Raw genomic sequence first — 19,970 nt, forward strand, 5'->3', positions numbered from 1 at the left:
CCAGAAAATGCCACACCTCTCACCCAACTCAAAACAACTGGGAGTCCTGCTATTACCAAACACCTACAGGCTGGCCTTCTGTTGTCATTGCTAATTCTAGTTATTTACTATGCAAATAGGGCTCAGAGGTAAAGAATCTGCCTGCAGTGCAGGAGACCTGGTTGATTCCTAGGTCAGCAAGATCCCTAGGGAAGGGAATAGCTACCCACTCCAGTATTCCTGCCTGGATAATTCCATGGACAGAGGAGCCTAGAAGGCTACAGTCCATGGGGTCGCACAGAGTCAGACACGACTGAGTGACTAAGCAGCAGCAGCAGCACTGTGCAAATAAAAGCACATAGCCTAATGGTCGCACGATTGACACTGAGAGGAGCCTTGATTCCCAACTCTGTCAAAAATGGGTGCTTGGTTTTTTTTACAGGTTGCTTGGCAACTTCAACTTTAGAGTGGAACTTCTAAAACCTTCTTGTAGAATTGTGATGAGCATTTGATGAGATAATAAATAAGTACTTAGCATAATGTTTGACAGTGCTCAAAATTTAATTGCTTCTTTTGTTTCTTTTTTGTTTAATTGCTTTTTTGTTAATTGCTTCCTAGAAATTGGTGAATATTTGCTAACCATTCATCAGTTCTCTGTGGATTTCTTTCGATGGTCATTAACCTCTATCAAGAATTTCCTGGTGGGAAGGAGTTCCCACTTTGAGCCCTTCCCCTTACTCATAGTGAGCTGATACTGGGCAGCCCCTGGTGCTGGTTGAGAGAAAGATTACTCTGGAGAAACACTGGGCTACAGGGCTCCATATGTGAGGACCCCAGGCCTAGAAGGGATGTGAGGAGTGGGGATGTGAGGATGTGATAGGGGAAGAGAGAATGGGAGGTGCCTTACTGCAAACAGAAAGACTAATAACCATTTACTGAAATGTGAGAACTTAAGTCCTTTTCTGCTACTGTGGCCAGCATATACCCTACCCTTCCCCTCCCCAAAGAAGAGCATTTGAGGATCCCTTCCTGGGGAAATAAGTCCAAAAAAACCCTGAAGTATGACTTTTGGGGTTCAGGTCTGATCACCCTGCAATCAAGCTAACCAACTCACAAGCAATACCCTCCCCCCTCCCATGCCCTTGCCCCAGTCCCAGTCCCAAACACAATTTCCATCCTGTGATTTAGTGAATGGGATACCCTCTCCTCTTCTTAAATGCATCTCTTAATTTCTCATAGCACTCTTTCTTTCCCCACTGGTTTCCACCTTTTTGTTAAAGGCTGGAGGATAATGAAAACCAAAACAGTATAGAGTGCAATTAATAAAACTGTTTGCTTACAAAACACAGAGTATCATTGTTCCCAAGGGCTCCAGGGCTGGCTCCTATATGAGCTCCTACTCATCTTCCATGTCTACTCCCAGAGGCATCTGCAGGAATATCCATGCAATTCTCATCTGAGACCTTAAAGACTCCAGCTCAGGAGACATAAGCTCCTTCCCCTTCTCACCTAGGACAGAGCTTCTGAATCAGAGCTTCTGGCAGGTCCATCTCCCCAGGAGGGTTGGCACAGTGCCCAAAGTGAACTTGTCATCTCAAAAAACAAAATATTTAGCTTCCATCTCGGAAGACAACCCAGGGCTTATCTGTCACAGGAGCAGAGAGTCACGTGGGCATTTTTGTATTTCATTTCCTCAAAAGTTAACTGCTTGGGTGAAGAGCTGAGCAGATAAAAGCTGAAATACTAAGAAGGAAAGGATTATAAAAATAGCTGACACTCATTGTGCCGTCATCACAGGCCAGTCCCCGTTCTAAGCATCTCCTGGGTATTAGTTCATTTAGTCCTTGCTACAAAACTCTAAGGTCAGGACTATTATTATCCTCATTTTTAAAATGAAGAGGTTGAATCTTAGGGAGATTCAACAGCTTGCCCATGGTCAGCCAGCTATGAGATGAAGGAGCAGAATTTGAAACCAGATGCTAATTGCACAGACATGAGGACACAAAAAGAAAGTAAAGCACTTTATTTTTTTTTTTAAGGCAGCAGAGGAGGGGTGGGAGAAAAAGATTGTCTGGAAACAAACTGAGATAATTGATGGAAGGAATTGAGAATAGGAAACTTAAGGTCCATACCTCGACGGTACTTCAAAGGAGACCTCAGCAAATTCAGTCAGATGGTTCTGGTTCCAGTTTCCCATAATGGCAAACAGATGTGTTTTGGGGTTTGTTTGTTTGTTTGTTTCCCACATTTGCAATTAAAGAACATGGAGTACATAGAACTTCAATGACAGTGAAAGAACAATCTAGAATCAGAAAGGAGCATCTTTGCAGTGTGTCCTCTTCCCGGAGGAAACTCATCAACAACCCAGGCAAAAACTTCCTAAGCCCGAAGATCTGGTTCTCAAAGACGGGAGGACAGAGACCAGCACAACTCAATGGAAATAGAATGTGGGCCTCACGTGCAAGCCTCGTAATATAATTTAAAGTTCTCTAGTTCAGTTGAGTTCAGTTCAGTTGCTCAGTCGTGTCTGACTCTTTGCAACCCCATGAATTGCAGCACACCAGGCCTCCCTATTCATCACCAACTCCCGGAGTTCACCCAAACTCATGTCCATCAAGTCAGTGATGCCATCCAGCCATCTCATCCTCTGTCGTCCCCTTCTCCTCCTGCCCCCAATCCCTCCCAGCATCAGGGTCTTCTCCAATGAGTCAAATCTTCACATGAGGTGGCCAAAGTATTGGAATTTCTTCTAGTAGCCATACTTAAAAAAGACAAAAAGAAACAGGAAGAACTTATTTTAATATTGTATTTTGCTTAATACAAAAGTATCCAAATTATTATCATTCAACATACAATCAATACAAAATATTAATGAGATATTTTACACTGATTTTCGAACCAAGTCTTCAAAGAAATCTGGTGTATATTTTATATTCACAGCATGTCTTAGTCCAGACTAGCCACATTTCAAGGGTTACCACATGTGGTTACCATCTTGGCAGCAGCCACATTTCAATCAAGACACATATTAAGCACAGTTCACTAATTCAAGATAAAAATTAGAGTGCTGAGCCAGTGGTAGAAATCAGGAGTGCTACAGAGAGAAAAACAGTGGTGCTACACAGTGACTATGCAGTAAAAATGCAGCTGTGTTTGCTTTTCAAAAGGATTTGAACTTTGGTTCCAGTGGTTAAGACTCCAAGCTCCCAATGCAGGGGGCCCAGGTTCCATCACTGATCAGGGAACTAGATCCCACATGCTTCATGGCATGACCAAAAAAAGAAAAATGGTTTGCTTATTTTATTTCAGCAAAATACATCTCCTTTTGCCAATTTGACAAATACTTATTATTTGTAACTTTCAGTAATTAGGTTTCTTTGTCTTCATTGACAAAGTTGCTTTTCATCTTGGGAAAAGCACTTATCAGCAATGCCAAATGCATGTTTGGATAACTGATGTTTGCTTCCCTCGTGGCTCAGACAGTAAAGAATCCACTGCAATGCAGGAGACTTGGGTTCCATCCCTGGGTTGTGAAGATCCCCTGGAGAAGGGAATGGCAACCCACTCTATTATTCTTGCCTGGAGAATTCCATGGACAGAGGAGCCTGGTGTGTTCCAGTCCATGGAGTCGCCAGGAGTCAGACACGACTAAGCGCCTAACACTTCACTCTGTGTGCCTGTTGCTGAAAGAAAGAACCACAGCCAGCAAAACAACTGAGGGCAATCACAAGCCATAGGCTCATATGTTTTGACCCCTGAGACTCCCCTCTGGTTGAACAGTGCTCACTATTCCCTTCCCTCCCAAACCATTCACTGTGCAGCCTGGACCCCTTTGCATGGTAACCCTGATCCATCCTCCTTGGAGAAAATTCCTGCTTCTTCTTTGCCTTAGCTCAAACTGAGCTCTTCTCTGAAGACCCAAGTGGAGAAATAGATGCCACTTCTCCTCTGAAGAAGCCCTCTGGAGTAGAAGCTGTGCCTTGTCCCACACTGCAGCCCCTTCCCATTACCCAGAGCAGCTTCTAGATCCTTGCCCACTGGTTTGAACTCCAGTTGCTGTGGTTCAAATCCCCAGTGGCTTGTTACCTTGGGCAGACGACCTAGCCTCGTTTTGTTCAGGTTCCTTGTCTGTAAAATGAGGGTAATAAAGACACCGACCTCTTTGGGTTGTTTGGGGATGAAGTGAAATAATCTACGCAAAGTGTCTAAAGCATTCAGTTTGAACAATTGCTGCCCGCTGGAGAGGACTGTCCTGATCCGTGTGAGGTTCACTGTCTCCATGTCTGGCTCTCCTCGTCTGCTCCTTGCCACTGCATCCACTCCCTTCTTACTTACTCCTCCTTACTGATGATCAGCCCTGATCTCAGTTTCCTCTGCACTCCCACACCCCACCACCTTCCTAGGTGACTTCAAGTCCACTTGAATACTGTCTTTCAGTTTCTTCACCTCCACATTTTCTAATAATTTTCACTTGGTGTTTTACTGGAACCAGCTTCCATTGGCTTGTGAAATGTGTTCATTTCTTCCCAACTCCACATTCAGTGACATCAGTACCATTATCTTGAAATTAGCCCTGAAGGGAATATTTACATCATGGCAATTGTTAAATGCAAAAAAAAAAAAAAAAAAAAGGTGGGGGGGGGGTAGTTTTCTGGGAGGTGGGAGCCAGTTTCCTAGTACACACCACTTCATTTCAGCCACCTGATGCCATGTCCGTGGCTTGACTCTTTCCATCACTAAGAACCTTTTGACATCTGAACTCTTAAAACTTCTATTCTTGGACTACATTCCTCACTCTCTTAGGTTTTTTTGTGTCTGTGGATCCCAGTACAACTATTTTTTAAGTAGCTGTACTGAACAGCCTCTTTCTTTTCCTATTCCTTCCATATCTGATTTAGGCCTCTTGGTTTATTCCATGAGTCATTCTTATGATAACACCCCCAAACTCCTGTCTCATTTTTCTTCTTGCTAAAACCCAAACCTAGCTTAGTCTAGCTATATTATCCCTCTTTGGAATCTATAAGGTGGCCATAAAGTCTGGAAATGGAAAATATTATCTAATCATAAATAGTCATGTGTATTAATAAGCCAGTTTTAGGTATTTGCCTCTGCTTCCTGTCTCAATGGACACCCTGTGTAGCTGGCCTATTACACTCTTAGGGGCAAAGGTGAATCTCCCAGCCACATGGATTGATGCTGCATTGGAAATTCCTGGCCTCCAGATTTAATTGCTCTTTTTTAAAAACAATTTTAAGTAAATGGCTGAGGTTTTTTTTATAATTTAATTTATTTATTTATGGCTGTGCTGGGTCTTCCTTGCTGCACAGATTTTTCTCTAGTTGTGGTGTGAAGGCTTTTCATTGTGGTGGTTTCTCTTGTGGCAGAGAACAGGCTCTAGGGTGCGTGGGCTTCAGTAGTTGTAGCTCCCAGGCTCTAGAGCACAGGCTCAATAGTTGTGGCTTAGTTGTTCTGAGGCATGTGAAATCTTTCCCAATTAGGAATCGAACAGGTGTCTCCTGCATTGGCAGGTGGATTCTTTACCACTGAACCATGACTAACTTGGTCTTTAATGCTACTCCTTCATTGGTCTTTAATGCTACTCCTTCATGCTCTATTTCCCTGCCTCTCTCATTCTCCACTTCCTTCAAATCTCTGATCCAACCTCCAACTCATCACTCTTAGCCTATGACCACATTTCTCATTCCCAAAGGAAATGAAGTCACTAGACAGGAACTTGGGCTTCCCATAGCTCAGTTGATAAGGAACCTGCCTGCAATGCAGGAGACCCCCAGTTCTGCTGGAGAAGGGATAGGCTACCCACTCCAGTATTCTTGGGCTTCCCTTGTGGCTCAGCTGGTAAAGAATCCACCTGCAACTGAGGAGACCTGGGTTCGATTCCTCGGTTGGGAAGATACTTTGGGGAAGGGAAAGGCTACCCACTCCAGTATTCTGGCCTGGAGAATTCCATGGACTGTATAGTTCATGGGGTCACAAAGAATCGGACACGATTGAGCGACTTTCACTTTCAGACAGGAGCTTCTTTTTCTTCCTACCATCAAACCTAAAGGTATAGCATGGATGTGTCTAGCTTTCTTCCTTTCTCTCTTCTCAGGCCAGTTCTTCCAGCTCTGCTGTTGCTCCCGTCCACTCCTGCCTCCCCAAGGACTTTGCTCTAGCACTCATCTCTTCTCTCTCCTGTATCTTTTACCTTTCCCTTATTATTGGATCCTTCTTAGCATAGAAACATCGAGTCTTTCCCCTCTCAAGCACCTCTGCAGTCACTGCTCTCTTTCTCCAGTTTTCAGCCTTTCTTACTGCTAGTGCTGTCCGTGTTCCACCCGCATGATGACCCCATCATCATGCCAAAAAATCAATCTCTCCAACGTCATTAGTGACCTTACTTTTTCAAGCTTTTTTTTTTTAATTGTGGTAAAAGTCATATAAAACATACTATTTTAACCATGTGAAGGAGGAAATGGCAAACCACTCCAGTATCCTTACCTGGAGAATTCCATGGACAGAGGAGCCTGGTGGGCATACAGTCCATGGGGTAGCAAAGAGTTGGACACGACTGAGTGACTAACACATACATTTTAACCATGGGGCTTCCCTGGTGGCTCAGAAGTAAAAAATCTGCTTGTCACTGCAGGAGACACAGGTTTGATCCCTGGATTGGGAAGATCCCCTGAAGAAGGAAATGGCAACCCACTCCAGTATTCTTGCCTGGGAAATCCCATGGACAGAAGAGCCTTCAGGGCTACAGTCCATGGGGTCGAAAAAGAGTCAGACACAGCTTAGTGACTAAACAACAACAATTTTAACCATGTTTAACTGCACAGTTCAGTGGCACTAAATATATTCACGTGGTTGTGCCACTCTCCCCATCATCCATCTCCTGAATTTTCCACCTTCCTACACTGAAACTCTGTCCCCATTAAACAGTAACTCCCCATCTACCCCACCCCCTTGGCCCCTGGCATCTACCAATGTACTTTCTATGATTTTGACTATTCTAGGTGGATTCAAGCAGTATTTGTCTGCACCTAATGTATATTGGAATGCATTTTTAAGTTTCACTTAATATAAGATCCATGGAATTTATACAGTCCATGGAATTCTCCAGGCCAGAATACTGAAGTGGGTAGCCATTCCCTTCTCCAGGGGATCTTCCCAACCCAGGGATCAAACCCAGGTCTCCCACATTGTAAGCAGATTCTACCACCTAAGCTACCAGGGAAGCCCAATATATGATCACTGACCTTCATTTATTGAGAAATCCAATAAATACCTTTCAATCCTTGTCTTACTTGTCTCTATTATGGGTTGAATGTCTGGATGGCCCCCCTACAGTTCCTATGTTGAAGTCCTCATCCCTGGTATCTCAGTCTGTGACCTTCTTTGGAAATAATGTCATTGCAGACACAATTGGGCTTCCCAGATGGTGCAGTGGTAAAGAACCCACCTGCCAATGCAGGAGACCTGGGTTGGATCCCTGGGTCGGGACGATCCCCTGGAGTAGGAAATGGCTATCTACTCCAGTATTCTTGCCTGGAGAATTCCATGGACAGAGGAGCCTGGTAGGGTCACAAAGAGTCAGACACAACTGAAGCAATTAAGCATGCACACACAGAGACATAATTAGTTAAGAACTGGTCATACTGGAATGGAGTAGGGCCCCATTCAGTATGACTGATGACCTTATAAAAAGGCGGGATTTGGAAACGGACACACACACACAGAGAACACCATGTGTACCTGGAGCTATACTGCTCTGAGAAGCTTTCAGAAGCTGAAAGAAAGGCCTGCAGTAGATCCTCCCCCAGCACCTGCAGGGGGAGCATGGCCTTGCCAACATCTTGATTTCAGACTTCTTGCCTCCAGAGCTATAAGATGACACAGGTCCATTGTTTAAGCCACCCAGTTTGTGGTGTTTTGCGACTACAGCCCTAGCAAACCAATTCAGTCTCCCAGAAGCATTTGGCAAGAGTGACAACTGAAACACTTTCTCATCCCTTCAGATCGGTGTCACTGCCATGTCTGGCGGTTTCCCCCACCACTCTAAGGTTCTTCACCACCTCTTCCTCGAGCTTGTCTCAGTGGTGCTGTTCCCTAGGCTTCTGACCAAGGCCCTCACCTTCTTTTTTATTATATTTATTTATTTATTTGGCTGTGCCGGGTCATAGTTGCAGCATGCAGTATCTTTAGCTGTGGCATGCAAACTCTTCAGGGTTGAACCCAGGCGCCCTGCATTTGGAGCACAGAGTCTTAGCCACTGGACACCAGGGAAATCCCGAGACCTTCTTTTTTCACTTTACATAATCTCCTGAGTGGTTTCATCTCATCACTTGAATTACTGTTCAGGCAGTGGTGTGTTAAGCAATGTTTCACAACTGGCTCTCTGAGGGGAGAGGAGACTGATTTATGGGTTTTTTTCTGATTTCTGTAGTCTAAACACCCCCACCATGGCTGATTTCAAACTGCCAACAGTTAAACACTGGTTCTCAAAACATAAAAGTTGGCTCTCACAAGCTGGTACCAGCCAGTGCAGGGTGGCTCCCACGCACCTCCGCTTTTGTGTCAGAGATAAGCAACTTATTTTTACACATACAGTAAAATAAAAATACCTGCAGACGTTTCTTTCCACTAACGAACTGTTCCAGAAACGCAATACCTGCCACAGCTTTCGCGTGTTCTTTGGTTATTTCCATGTCATTGTGGTGGTGGTGGTGAATTATTTTCCTCCTTTCTTTTTTCCGGGTGTGATAGAAATACTGTACCTTTGTTCAGTTTTGTTTTTAGGACAAGCCCGCAGGTGTTTTAAATCTGGCTTTTGTCAGAGAGCATCAATATTGTTTCTCAAAACAAGAAAAGATTCCATTGCAAAGGAGACAGACAAAAAGGTCCTTGATACAATATTCTGAAACATGTGATTTTGTTTACTTGGCAGAAGTCATAGCACTGGGTTTTAATTTTGTTCAGGAAATGGTCTATGTCTGACCCCTCATGCCCTGTTGTCAGGCTGGACTCGACTGTTCATGCACTTGGGCGTGCTTGCTGAGTCGCTTCAGTCGTGTCCAACTCATTGCAACCCTATGGGCTGTAGCCCACCAGGCTCCTCAGTCCATGGGATTCCCCAGGCAAGAATACAAACCTTTATTAAGCACCAGCTGTGTACCAGGTACTTGTCTAGGTTTCATCTGGGCGCTGAGGAGATTCTGATGATCCAGACAGAGTCCCTCCTTTCACAGAGCTTAGCTTGAGATGGGGGTGGGATAGATAGTAAACCAAGGAAACGCAATAGAAAGCTAATTTCAGAGACTGCTGGATGCTCAGAAGAAAACAAAGGCAGAGTAATGTGGTTGAGAGTGACCTGAGGGGGTACAGCCACCACTTCCGGGAGCCAGGCTGTGGTGCTCCGACTTCAGAGGCAGGCGGTACACAGATGCCTGCCTTGAGACCCCACAGCTCCTGCCGGCACTCGTGTTCCCTTCATTTCCCAGACAGCGCCATTCCAATTGCTCTCCCATCTCAATTGCTTACAGACATCAGCCCCAGAAATCTAAAAGAACTTCCTCTTTCACCACACACAACCAAAATCGAAATCAAGGACCAGTATCAGTGCCTGGCCAAAAAGCAGTGGGACGGGGCCAGCCCGAAGTGACTTTGCAGAAGTTCCTTGTATCAGGTTTAGGGCTGCAACTCTACCCGTGGGCTAGGGGTTCACTAATTCACACCAATGGTTCACATTAGTGGAACCACACTAGCCAAAGCACCAAAGATGAGCACCGGAGAACTGATGCTTTTGGTGCTGGAGAAGACTCTTGAGAGTCCCTTGAACAGCAAGGAGATCCAACAAGTCAATCCTAAAGGAAATCAGTCCTGAATATTCATTGGAAAGACTGATGCTGAAGCTGAAGCTCCAAAACTTTGGCTACCTGATGCAAAGAGGTGACTGATTGGAAAAGACCCTGATGCTGGGAAAGATTGAAGGCAGGAGGAGAAGGGGACGACAGAGGATGGATGGTTGGATGGAATCACTGACTTGACCGACCTGAGTTAGAACAAACTCCAAGAGATAGTGAAGGACAAAGAAGCCTGGTATGCTGCAGTCCATGACGTTGCAAAGAGTTGGACATGACTGAGTGAACAACCACAAAAGGTAACCACACTAGTGGTTCACACTAAGCATTCACTGACTTTTAGACTGAGGACTTGCCTCCACTTTATGTGTCTTCTGAGCTCCAGACACACATGGCCAGGGGCCTGATGGAAATGGTTATTGGTGCACGACTGGTATCTTGCGACACTGAGCCCCATGCCTGCCTTCATCCCTGTCTCCAGTCTATTGCCTATTTATTTTTCATCTCATCAAATGATATTACCATCTTCCAAGATGCTTCCCAGGAGTAATCTTGGATTCTTCTCCAACATTCCATTAAATACTCAAGCTAGTATTTCTGGGTTTCCCAGGTAGCTCAGTGGTAAAGAATCTGCCTGCCAATGCATGAGGTGTAGTTTCAATTCCTGGGTGGGGAAGATCCCCCAGAGGAGGAAATGGCAACCCACTCCAGTATTGTTGCTGGGAAAATTCCGTGGACAGAGAAGCCTGGTGGACTATAGTCTGTGGGGTCACAGGGTCAGACATGACTGAGCATGCATGCACACTAGTGTTTCTATCTCCACTTGTGTCTTGAATTTATTCACCTCGCTTCATCCCTACTTTTGTTACCTGACCTCAGTCCATCACTTTCTTTCAATATTAACATGACCACAGTCTTGGTCCTTCTATTCAGTAATTTACACAGCAGCCTGGGATTCTTTTCTAAAACAAAAGTCTGGTGCAGTCATTTCATTGCTTTAAATCCTCCCATGGCTGCCATCTTATAAACCGGAACTCCTTCCAGGACATGGCAGCTCACCAGCCATCCATGATATGGTCCTGCCTGCCTCGCCAGTCTATCCTCTCCCAGCACCTCCCTGCCCCCAGTCTCTAGGCTCAAGCCACACCTTGAGCATCTTAAAAGAAGTTGAAGTATTTTCGAGGGTCCCTGAACCTACGGTGAGTCCTGGCACAAGGAGATGAAGCGCAGAGTGAAATTCGTTCAGGGATGTTATCAATGAGGAATTGATTGAAATCCCCAGCAGCACCAGAGAACTCAGGGAATGGTGGCATCTGCCAGGAAATCCTCAGAACCTCTTGAAAACAAATGGGAATGTTAGCTCGGACCAAGTAAGGATTCAGAAGAAAGTCGTTTCCACTTTGCTATGAACCCAAATGAAGCTAAACTGTAGGAAGGGGGAACAGGATGTCAAGAAATATTGGCAATTAGTTCTCTGGCATGATTTTCCAATTTGAAACAAACCCACATATAAACTAATTAACTGGGCCATTTTGCGAACACACAGCGTCAGGCCCATGTGTTTTAAGAGCTTTCCAGGGAGCATGGTGGCCAGGATCCCATATGTGAGACTTCAGAAATACATGGCAGCTTGTTCCTGTTACCTGCGTCTTCTGTTTTCTTAGTATTGTTCACTAAGTATTCATGATATCTTCATCTTTCTGAGAGAATGGATTATAAATCATTTGAATTAGGTTCTATAACATTCTGTACTATTCTGAGCATCTAACAGGAGCATTTTTGGCTTGATGACATATGCATTTAGAATTGCTTGACTAGGAAGTGTCCTTGCTGGATAGGAATTAGAATCTTACACCATTCTAAGTCATTTGACTTATATTGAAAAGGATAGTTTTCCTTGGGGTGGAGGTAGAGGTTGGTGAGGGAGAGGAAAAGGACTCGTAAGTTATTTATGAACTTCTCTGGGAACAGAAATTTTTGAAGACAATATATTTTTCAAAGAAACACAGAGTCATCTTTCCTGTAGTTTCCACTCTCTTGTGTCTTTTCCTCCATCAGTCACAGAAGATTATGAATTCTCTGAAAGCACTAAAAGCTATCCTGCTAGTCAGGTTGAAATATAAGCTCTTGGCTGAGTCAGCACTCCCAGTTGCTTTCAGATGCCTAGAAGAGCAGCCTTGCAATTAGGAAGATTCCAGTTGAGACCATGTCCCCGTTAGAGTGAAATGACTTCTCTCTCCAGCGCCCTTGCAGCTAGATGTTAGAAAATGGGTCCACCAAGGGAGAAGGGAGTCAATGTGTAGAAGTCATTGTCTTGGGGAAAAAAAAATAATTTTAATTTCTTGCTTGTCTTCATAACAGTTCTTCAAAGCTTCGTACCTTGGCCAGAGGTTTGGCTCCTGCATACCTAAGATTTGGTGGCAACAAGGGAGACTTTCTCATTTTTGACCCCAAGAAGGAACCAGCCTTTGAAGAGAGAAGTTACTGGCTATCTCAAGGCAACCAGGGTGAAGTTTTTTAAAGATTACCCATGTATTTGAATTCACTTGAGTCGGTCACGAGCATTCTCAGAGAAGAGCTGTTTGTCACATCATCAATTGATAAGAGATGAAGGGCTCCCAGTGGAACTGTGGGGATGTCTACACAAAAGGAGGAAGCAGTGGGCAGGTTTCCTCCTCTTGATGTTCTCAGGAATGTGAGACATGGGGGCACAGGGAAGGTGCTGGACACAGCTTTAAGAGAGTTAGTGTTACTCGCTCAGTCTTGTTGGGCTCTTTGTGACTCGATTGACTGCAGCCCTCCAGGGGATCTTCCCGACTCAGGGATCAAACCCAGGTCTGCAGCATTGCAGGGGAATTCTTTACCATCTGAGCCACCAGGGCAGCCCTTAGGAGAGTTAATTGTGCTGTAAACAGAACAAAGATTGTAGCTAAAGGGCAGAGCTGCCTAGAGGAACCTGTGGGGAGAAATGCACCAAAACAGAGAATATTCCCTGCTGAAGAGACAGCACTGATCAAAGCTCATTTATTCCAGAAAATGTGGATGAAAGGTGTAATAAAGGGATGTGGAGATATGCTCTGTGTCTAAGAATGGATTTTAAGGCTTGATTTGTTGGGCAGTGGTTCTCAGACTTTATTGACTATACACAGTCACCCAGGGGAGTTTGAATATTTGAATTCCTGGGCACCAACCTTAGATTACAAGTTGAGCAAGCTCCTCCTTGTGATTCTAAATATTAGGAGTCTGTGGGCTTCATCTGAGAAATATGCTAAGGCACCACAAGGATTTGCCCTGTGTCTTTCATAAGTGCTATGCAGACATCAAATGGAAGTTAAATTAGTATGTTAACAATTATTGAAACTACCATGTACATCTGAATTACAACAATGTATTATGTATATATTAATGAACAATATTTTGCTATTTTATATATTACATTTTTTTGTGGTTAGGAAGTGTTTAGAATTGTTCATCAGTAACTGGGCCAAAGTTGATAGAATAGTAATTAGAAAAAATGAACAAAAGCCAGGAGGGTTTTCCTGGAATAACACATTGGAGTATGTTTAGACCTGGCCCTTTCTCCCCAGTCAGTCATATGCGTTTTGAAGTTCTCATAAGTTTACGTAGGAGACTGTCTTTCGTTCATCAGTTTTCTTCATCCTGGTGGGGAGACAGGATCACTGGGATTATCCCAGTGCCTCTGAAACATCCTTTATTAGGGGCTTCCCTGGTGCCTCAGACTGTAAAGAATCTGCCTGCAGTGCAGGAGACCCAGGTTTGATCCCTGGGTCAAGAAGATCCCCTGGAGAAGGGAATGGCTACTCACTCCAGTAGTTTTCATTCTGTCTGCCCTCTGATGGATGAGGATAAGAGGCTTATGGAAACTTCTTGATGGGAAGGACTGACTGTGGGGAAAACTGGGTCTTGATCTGATGGGCAGGGCCATGCTCAGTAAATCTTGAATCCAATTTTCTGCCAATGGCTGGGGCTGTGTTCCTTCCCTGTAGTTCAGCCTGAGGCCAAACTATGGTAGGTATAAAGATTAAAGGGAGGAGGAGAAGGGGACAACAGAGGGCAAAATGGTTGGATGGCATCACTGACTCAATGGACATGAGTTTGAGCAAGCTCCCGGAGATGGGGAAGGATAGGGAAGCCTGGCATGCTGCAGTCCATGGAGTCTCTAAGAGTTGGACATGACTTAGTGACTAAACAACCCACTCCAGTATTCTTGCCTGGAGAATTCCTTGGACCAAGGAGCCTGGTGGGCTACAGTCCATGGGGTCACAGTGTCAGACCTGACTAAGCGACCAACACTTTCTGAAACATCCTTTTTATGAACACAGGGTGGATGAGGCACCCGCTGTCAGGAAGCCAGACTGAAGCTTCTGAGAAAGGAAGTCACGGGGGGCCAGCCAGTCCTGGCAGCCTGAGCCTGGCAGCCGTGCTGCCTTGTGATAAAGAAGTGTGACAAGTACTGTCCTGCCAGACAAGATGGGGTGGATTTGTCCAAGTACACGCGCTGTGGTCTCGGGAGCTTTGATGATACCAGATATGAAGGAATATAAGTCAGCATTCCCTGTCCAATCATTTTGGCAAGAGGAGATTGCCACAAAGAAGATATAGTCCATGCAAAGCAAATTGCTATGTATTTTGAAAGTGAACTTTAAGAGAACTGAACAATGTTTTGTCTTCCAGGGGGGTTCTCTAGTAATTTCAAGTTTCAGAGGAGCCTCCTGAATTGCTAAATAACTTGAAGTTATGTGCAGTGTATCTGTGTCCAGTATACGTGTGGTGTTTCTTAGGAAACATGCCCTTTGGCTGTTTTTTTTTGTTTTTTGCTTTTTTTTTTTGGTGGTGATTGGTCAAGCAGCAAATTTGACATATATAACAGAATACATCTTTCTCTGATCTTAGACCCCAAAACCAGAAACTCAGCTATCCTGCTTTAGTTCACATATATAGCTAGGTAAATAAGCATATGGGATTTCAACCTTATCATTGTAAAAGTAGATTCTCTGAATTATTCATTTCATTTGCAGATATTTGCAAATCCGGATCCATCCCTTCTGATGTGGAGGAGAAGCTGAGGTTGGAATGGCCCTTCCAGGAGCAAGTGCTGCTCAGAGAACAGTATCAGAAAAAGTTCACAAACAGTACCTACTCAAGTAAGAAATGAAAGGCACCCTGCTGGTGTCCCAGCCCCTGAAATGTTTGGATGGCTTGGACTTGGACTAAGATTTAAGAGGCCCTATAGCAGTCATGGAAAGCTGTATAATCCTCAAATGTTAGCAAGAGTTAGTGGACATTCTTGAACCCCAAGTTTCTGTTTTCTTTACCTGACTGCCTACTAGCCAGGGAGTCATTCAGTCTATTTTATCCATAGTATCGATAGTGTGTATATATCAATCCCAATCTCTCAGTTCATCCCACCGCACCCCCAGCTTTCCCCTCTTGCTCTCCATACATTTGTTCTCTACATCTGTACCTCAATTTCTGCTTTGCAAATGAGATCATCTATACCATTTTTCTAGGCTTCCCAGGTGGTGATAGTGGTAAAAAAACATGTCTGCCATGCAGGAGACATAAGAGACTCAGGTTCAATCCCTGGGTCTGGAAGATCCCCTGGAGGAGAGCATGGCAACCCACTCCAGTGCTCTTGCCTGGAGAATCCCATGGACAGAGGATCCTGGTGGGCTGTAGACCATAGAGTCGCAAAGAGTTGGTCACAACTAAAGCAATATACCATGCACGCACATACGCATATTGTTTTTTGAAATAGATAACTAATGAGAACCTACTGTATAGCTCAGGGAACTCTACTCAGCTCTGTAGTGACCTAAATGGGAAGGAAATTCAAGAAAGAGGGAGTATATGGATACATACAGCTGATTCACTTTGCCGTACAGCAGAAATTAACACAACATTGTAAAACAATAACAATTTTTAAAAAGAATCATTCATTCACAAGCTAATAATGACCTTAACTGCTCTGAAGAATTAGGAAGTCAAGGAAGACATGAATACATCTCTTGAGAAAAAGTAAAATACAAAAGTGGGAAGAGTGAAATGTGAAATCATTCACACCTCTTTGTCCATTCTGTTTCCCCTCTCAGAAGCAGCCCCTGTGATGAACTGTGTATCCCTGGCAGGGCAGCTTTCTCATTTTCCCTCCTGCATGGCTTTGAAAACATAAGACTAGCTCAGCTAGCCAGGAATTTATTTCCATTCATGGAAACAGTTTTCCAGTGTTTAAACAGGATGATGTTGTCACGTGTGTCTGTGGGTGTGCTCTGTGCTCAGTCGTGTCTGGCTCTTTGCAACTGCATGGACTGTAGCCTGCCAGGCTCCTCCATCTGTGGAATTCTCCAGGTAAGAATACTGGAGCAGGTTGTCATTCCTAAACCAGGGCATCTTCCCAACCCAGGAATCAAACACATGTCTCTGGCATCTCCTACACTGGCAGGCAGATTCTTTACCACTCTGCCACCTGATGTTGTTACACAGGTCTCTAAAACAAACAAGCAATCCTTATCTAACTGTGAAATATACTTTTATCTGAAAGTTGATGCTTTATACCCAACTAAGGGATGATGTTGCCCGAGATCTCAGTTAAGAAAATGTCCTGTGTAGATACTCTACAACTATCTTCTTTTGACTTCTGAAAAATAAATGATCTTGAGAAGATGCTACACATGGGCATCACCAGATGGTCGACACTAAAATCAGATTGATTATATTCTTTGCAGCCAAAGATAGAGACACTCTATACAGTCAGCAAAAACAAGACCGGGAGCTGACTGTGGCTCAGATCATGAACACCTTATTGCCAAATTCAGACTTAAATTGAAGAAAGTGGAGAAAACCACTAGACCATTCAGGAATGACCTAAATCAAATCCCTTATGACTATATAGTGGAAGTGAGAAATAGATTTAAGGGACTAGATCTGATAGACAGAGAACCTGATGAACTAGGGATGAGGTTCGTGACATTGTATAGGAGACAGGAATCAAGACCATCCCCAAGAAAAAGAAATGCGAAAAAGCAAAATGGCTGTCTGAGGAGGCCTTACAAATAGCTGTGAAAAGAAGAGAAGCAAAAAGCAAAGGAGAAAAGAAAAGATATACCCATTTGAATGCAGAGTTCCAAAGAATAGCAAGGAGAGATAAGAAAGCCTTTCTCAGCAATCAATGCAAAGAAATAGAGGAAAACAACAGAATGGGAAAGACTAGAGATCTCTTCAAGAAAATTAGAGATACCAAGGGAATATTTCATGCAAAGATGGGCTCAAAAAAGGACAGAAATGGTAGGGACCTAACAGATGCAGAAGATATTAAGAAGAGGTGGCAAGAATATACAGAAGAACTGTACAAAAAAGATCTTCACGACCAAGATAATCATGATGGTGTGATCACTCATCTAGAGCCAGACATCCTGGAATGTGAAGTGAAGTGGGCCTTAGGAAGCATCACTATGAACAAAGCTAGTAGAGGTGATGGAATTCCAGTTGAGCTGTTTCAAATCCTGAAAGATGATGCTGTGAAAGTGCTGCACTCAATATGTCACCAAATTTGGAAAACTCAGCAGTGGCCACAGGACTGGAAAAGGTCAGTTTTCATTCCAATCCCAAAGAAAGGCAATGCCAAAGAATGCTCAAACTATGGCCCAATTGTACTCATCTCACATGCTAGTAAACTAATGCTCAAAATTCTCCAAGCCAGGCTTCAGCAATACGTGAACCATGAACTTCCAGGAGTTCAAGCTGGTTTTAGAAAAGGCAGAGGAACCAAAGATCAAATTGCCAACATCCACTGGATCATCAAGAAAGCAAGAGAGTTCTAGAAAAACATCTATTTCTGCTTTATTGACTATGCCAAAGCCTTTGACTGTGTGGATCACAATAAACTGTGGAAAATTCTGAAAGAGATGGGAATACCAGACCACCTAACCTGCCTCTTGAGAAACCTATATGCAGGTCAGGAAGCAGCAGTTAGAACTGGACATGGAACAACAGACTGGTTCCAAATAGGAAAAGGAGTACGTTGAGGCTGTATATTGTCTCCCTACTTATTTAACTTCTATGCAGTGTACATCATGAGAAACGCTGGACTGGAGGAAGCACAAGCTGGAATCAAGGCTGCTGGGAGAAATATCAATAACCTCAGATATGCAGATGACACCACTCTTCTGGCAGAAAGTGAAGAATAACTAAAGAGCCTCTTGATGAAAGTGAAAGAAGAGAGTGAAAAAGTTGGCTTAAAGCTCAACATTGAGAAAACTAAGATCATGGTATCCGGTCACATCGCTTCATGGGAAATAGATGGGGAAACAGTGGAAACAGTGGCTGACTTTATTTTTCTGGGCTCCAAAATCACTGCAATGGTGATTGCAGCCATGAAATTAAAATATGTTTACTCCTTAGAAGGAAAGTTATGACCAACCTAGACAGCATATTAAAAAGCAGAGACATTACTTTGCCAACAAAGGTCCATCTAGTCAAGGCTATGGTTTTTCCAGTAGTCATGTATGGATGTGAGAGTTGGACTGTGAAGAAAGCTGAGCGCTGAAGAATTGATGCTTTTGAACTGTGGTGTTGGAGAAGACTCTTCAGAGCCCCTTGGACTGCAAGGAGATCCAACCAGTCCATTCTGAAGGAGATCAGTCCTGGGTGTTCATTGGAAGAACTGATGTTGAAGCTGAAACTCCAATACTTTGGCCACCTCATGCGAAGAGTTGACTCATTGGAAAAGACCCTGATGTTGGGAAAGATTGAAGGCAGGAGGAGAAGGGGACGACAGAGGATGAGATAGTTGGATGGCATCACTGACTCGATGGACATGGGTTTGGGTGGACTTCAGGAGTTGGTGATGGACAGGGAGGCCTGGCGTGCTGCCGTTCATGGGGTCTCAAAGAGTCGGACGTGACTGAGCGACTGAACTGAACCGAACTGAAGTTAAATTGGGCTAGTCAACATTTCTAAGAGTATATTTTTGGCATTAAATTATTTCTTTATAAGATTTTACTATAAACTATCTGAATTCCAGTGTATCCAATGAATTTTTAAAAATATTTTTAATGTATAAGGTACAGGAGGAAAGTAACATGTAAGAAATCAGAAAATAGGTTATATGCTAATAGAAAATGTTGTCCTCTAAATTATTTTTTGCATTTTCAAGCAGAGGGCTGTGTGGGAAATACTCTAATCCTTTACTGATATGATCTATGGGACTTCCCTGACAGTCCAGTAGTGAAGATTCTGTACTTCCAATGGAGGGAGTATTGGTTTGATCCCTGGTTGGAAAAGCAAGATCCCACCTGCCACATGGTGTGACCAAACATTAAAATATATTAAAAAAAATTAAATACAATAATATGATCCATGGTTGAACAAAATTTGGCATAACAGGGCCTTCTCAGATCCCATTAAAAGAATGACAGAAATCCAAGAGGCCCACAGCAGTAAGGTCTCATTTGTAATAAATCATCTGATATAGGCCTGCTAGGAGAAGATGCCATGGTATTAGGCATATAGAGTCACACATTTTTTCTTGATCATCTTAAACATATTCCAATTTACCTTAAATTTTTCCTTAAAAGTGTTTGCTGCCTCGCATGATCTTTTTAGAACCAAGATGGTAGGTTTTCAACATCTTTTCCCTGCCTCTGGAACTTGGACCTGTCTAGTTTCTACACCAGGGGAAAGCCCTTCTTTCACTAACTGTGTTGCTGGGTCAGTATAATCCCAGCCAGCCTGTGGGCAATGCTACAGTGTATGACAAATACTACAGATAGTTAATTGTGTTTGCAAATATTTTGACTTCTGAGTTAAAAATTTCTATTTTATTCTGCATGTCTTAAAAACATATAGATATAAAATTTACTGCATTTGGTCTGGGCACCAACTCATTGCAGGAATAAGTATCTAAGAAGCTCATAGATGTTGCGACACGTGGTTCTGCATCCATGGCCAAGGCTGGTAATTTCTGAGTAACTGAGAGTGGTATCATATGATGGAAGAGGTAGCAAAAGTCTATTTTGTTCTTTGCTTAGTTGATGGCCTGTCCCTTTGAAACATGGGTCCTAGAAGCTCTAGGTAAGTTTTCTAATTACAGGACACATCAGATGCTGTGTT

The 19,970-nt window shown here is 43.6% G+C and overlaps 1 protein-coding gene across 2 annotated transcripts in view; it reads left to right on the forward strand.

Annotated features, from left to right (window-relative positions):
- The window catches only part of HPSE (heparanase), a 54,284-nt gene that overhangs the window by 12,448 nt on the left and 21,866 nt on the right, over positions 1–19,970 (forward strand). For both annotated transcript variants that reach the window (XM_044945708.1, XM_025289791.2), the window contains exons 2-3: positions 12,201–12,346; positions 14,879–15,004. In XM_044945708.1, coding sequence (XP_044801643.1) covers positions 12,201–12,346; positions 14,879–15,004 — 272 coding nt within the window. The remainder of the gene's footprint in view (positions 1–12,200; positions 12,347–14,878; positions 15,005–19,970) is intronic.

This window comes from Bubalus bubalis, chromosome 7 (genome assembly GCF_019923935.1).
Source record: "Bubalus bubalis isolate 160015118507 breed Murrah chromosome 7, NDDB_SH_1, whole genome shotgun sequence".
NCBI classification, from domain to species: Eukaryota; Metazoa; Chordata; class Mammalia; order Artiodactyla; family Bovidae; genus Bubalus; species Bubalus bubalis.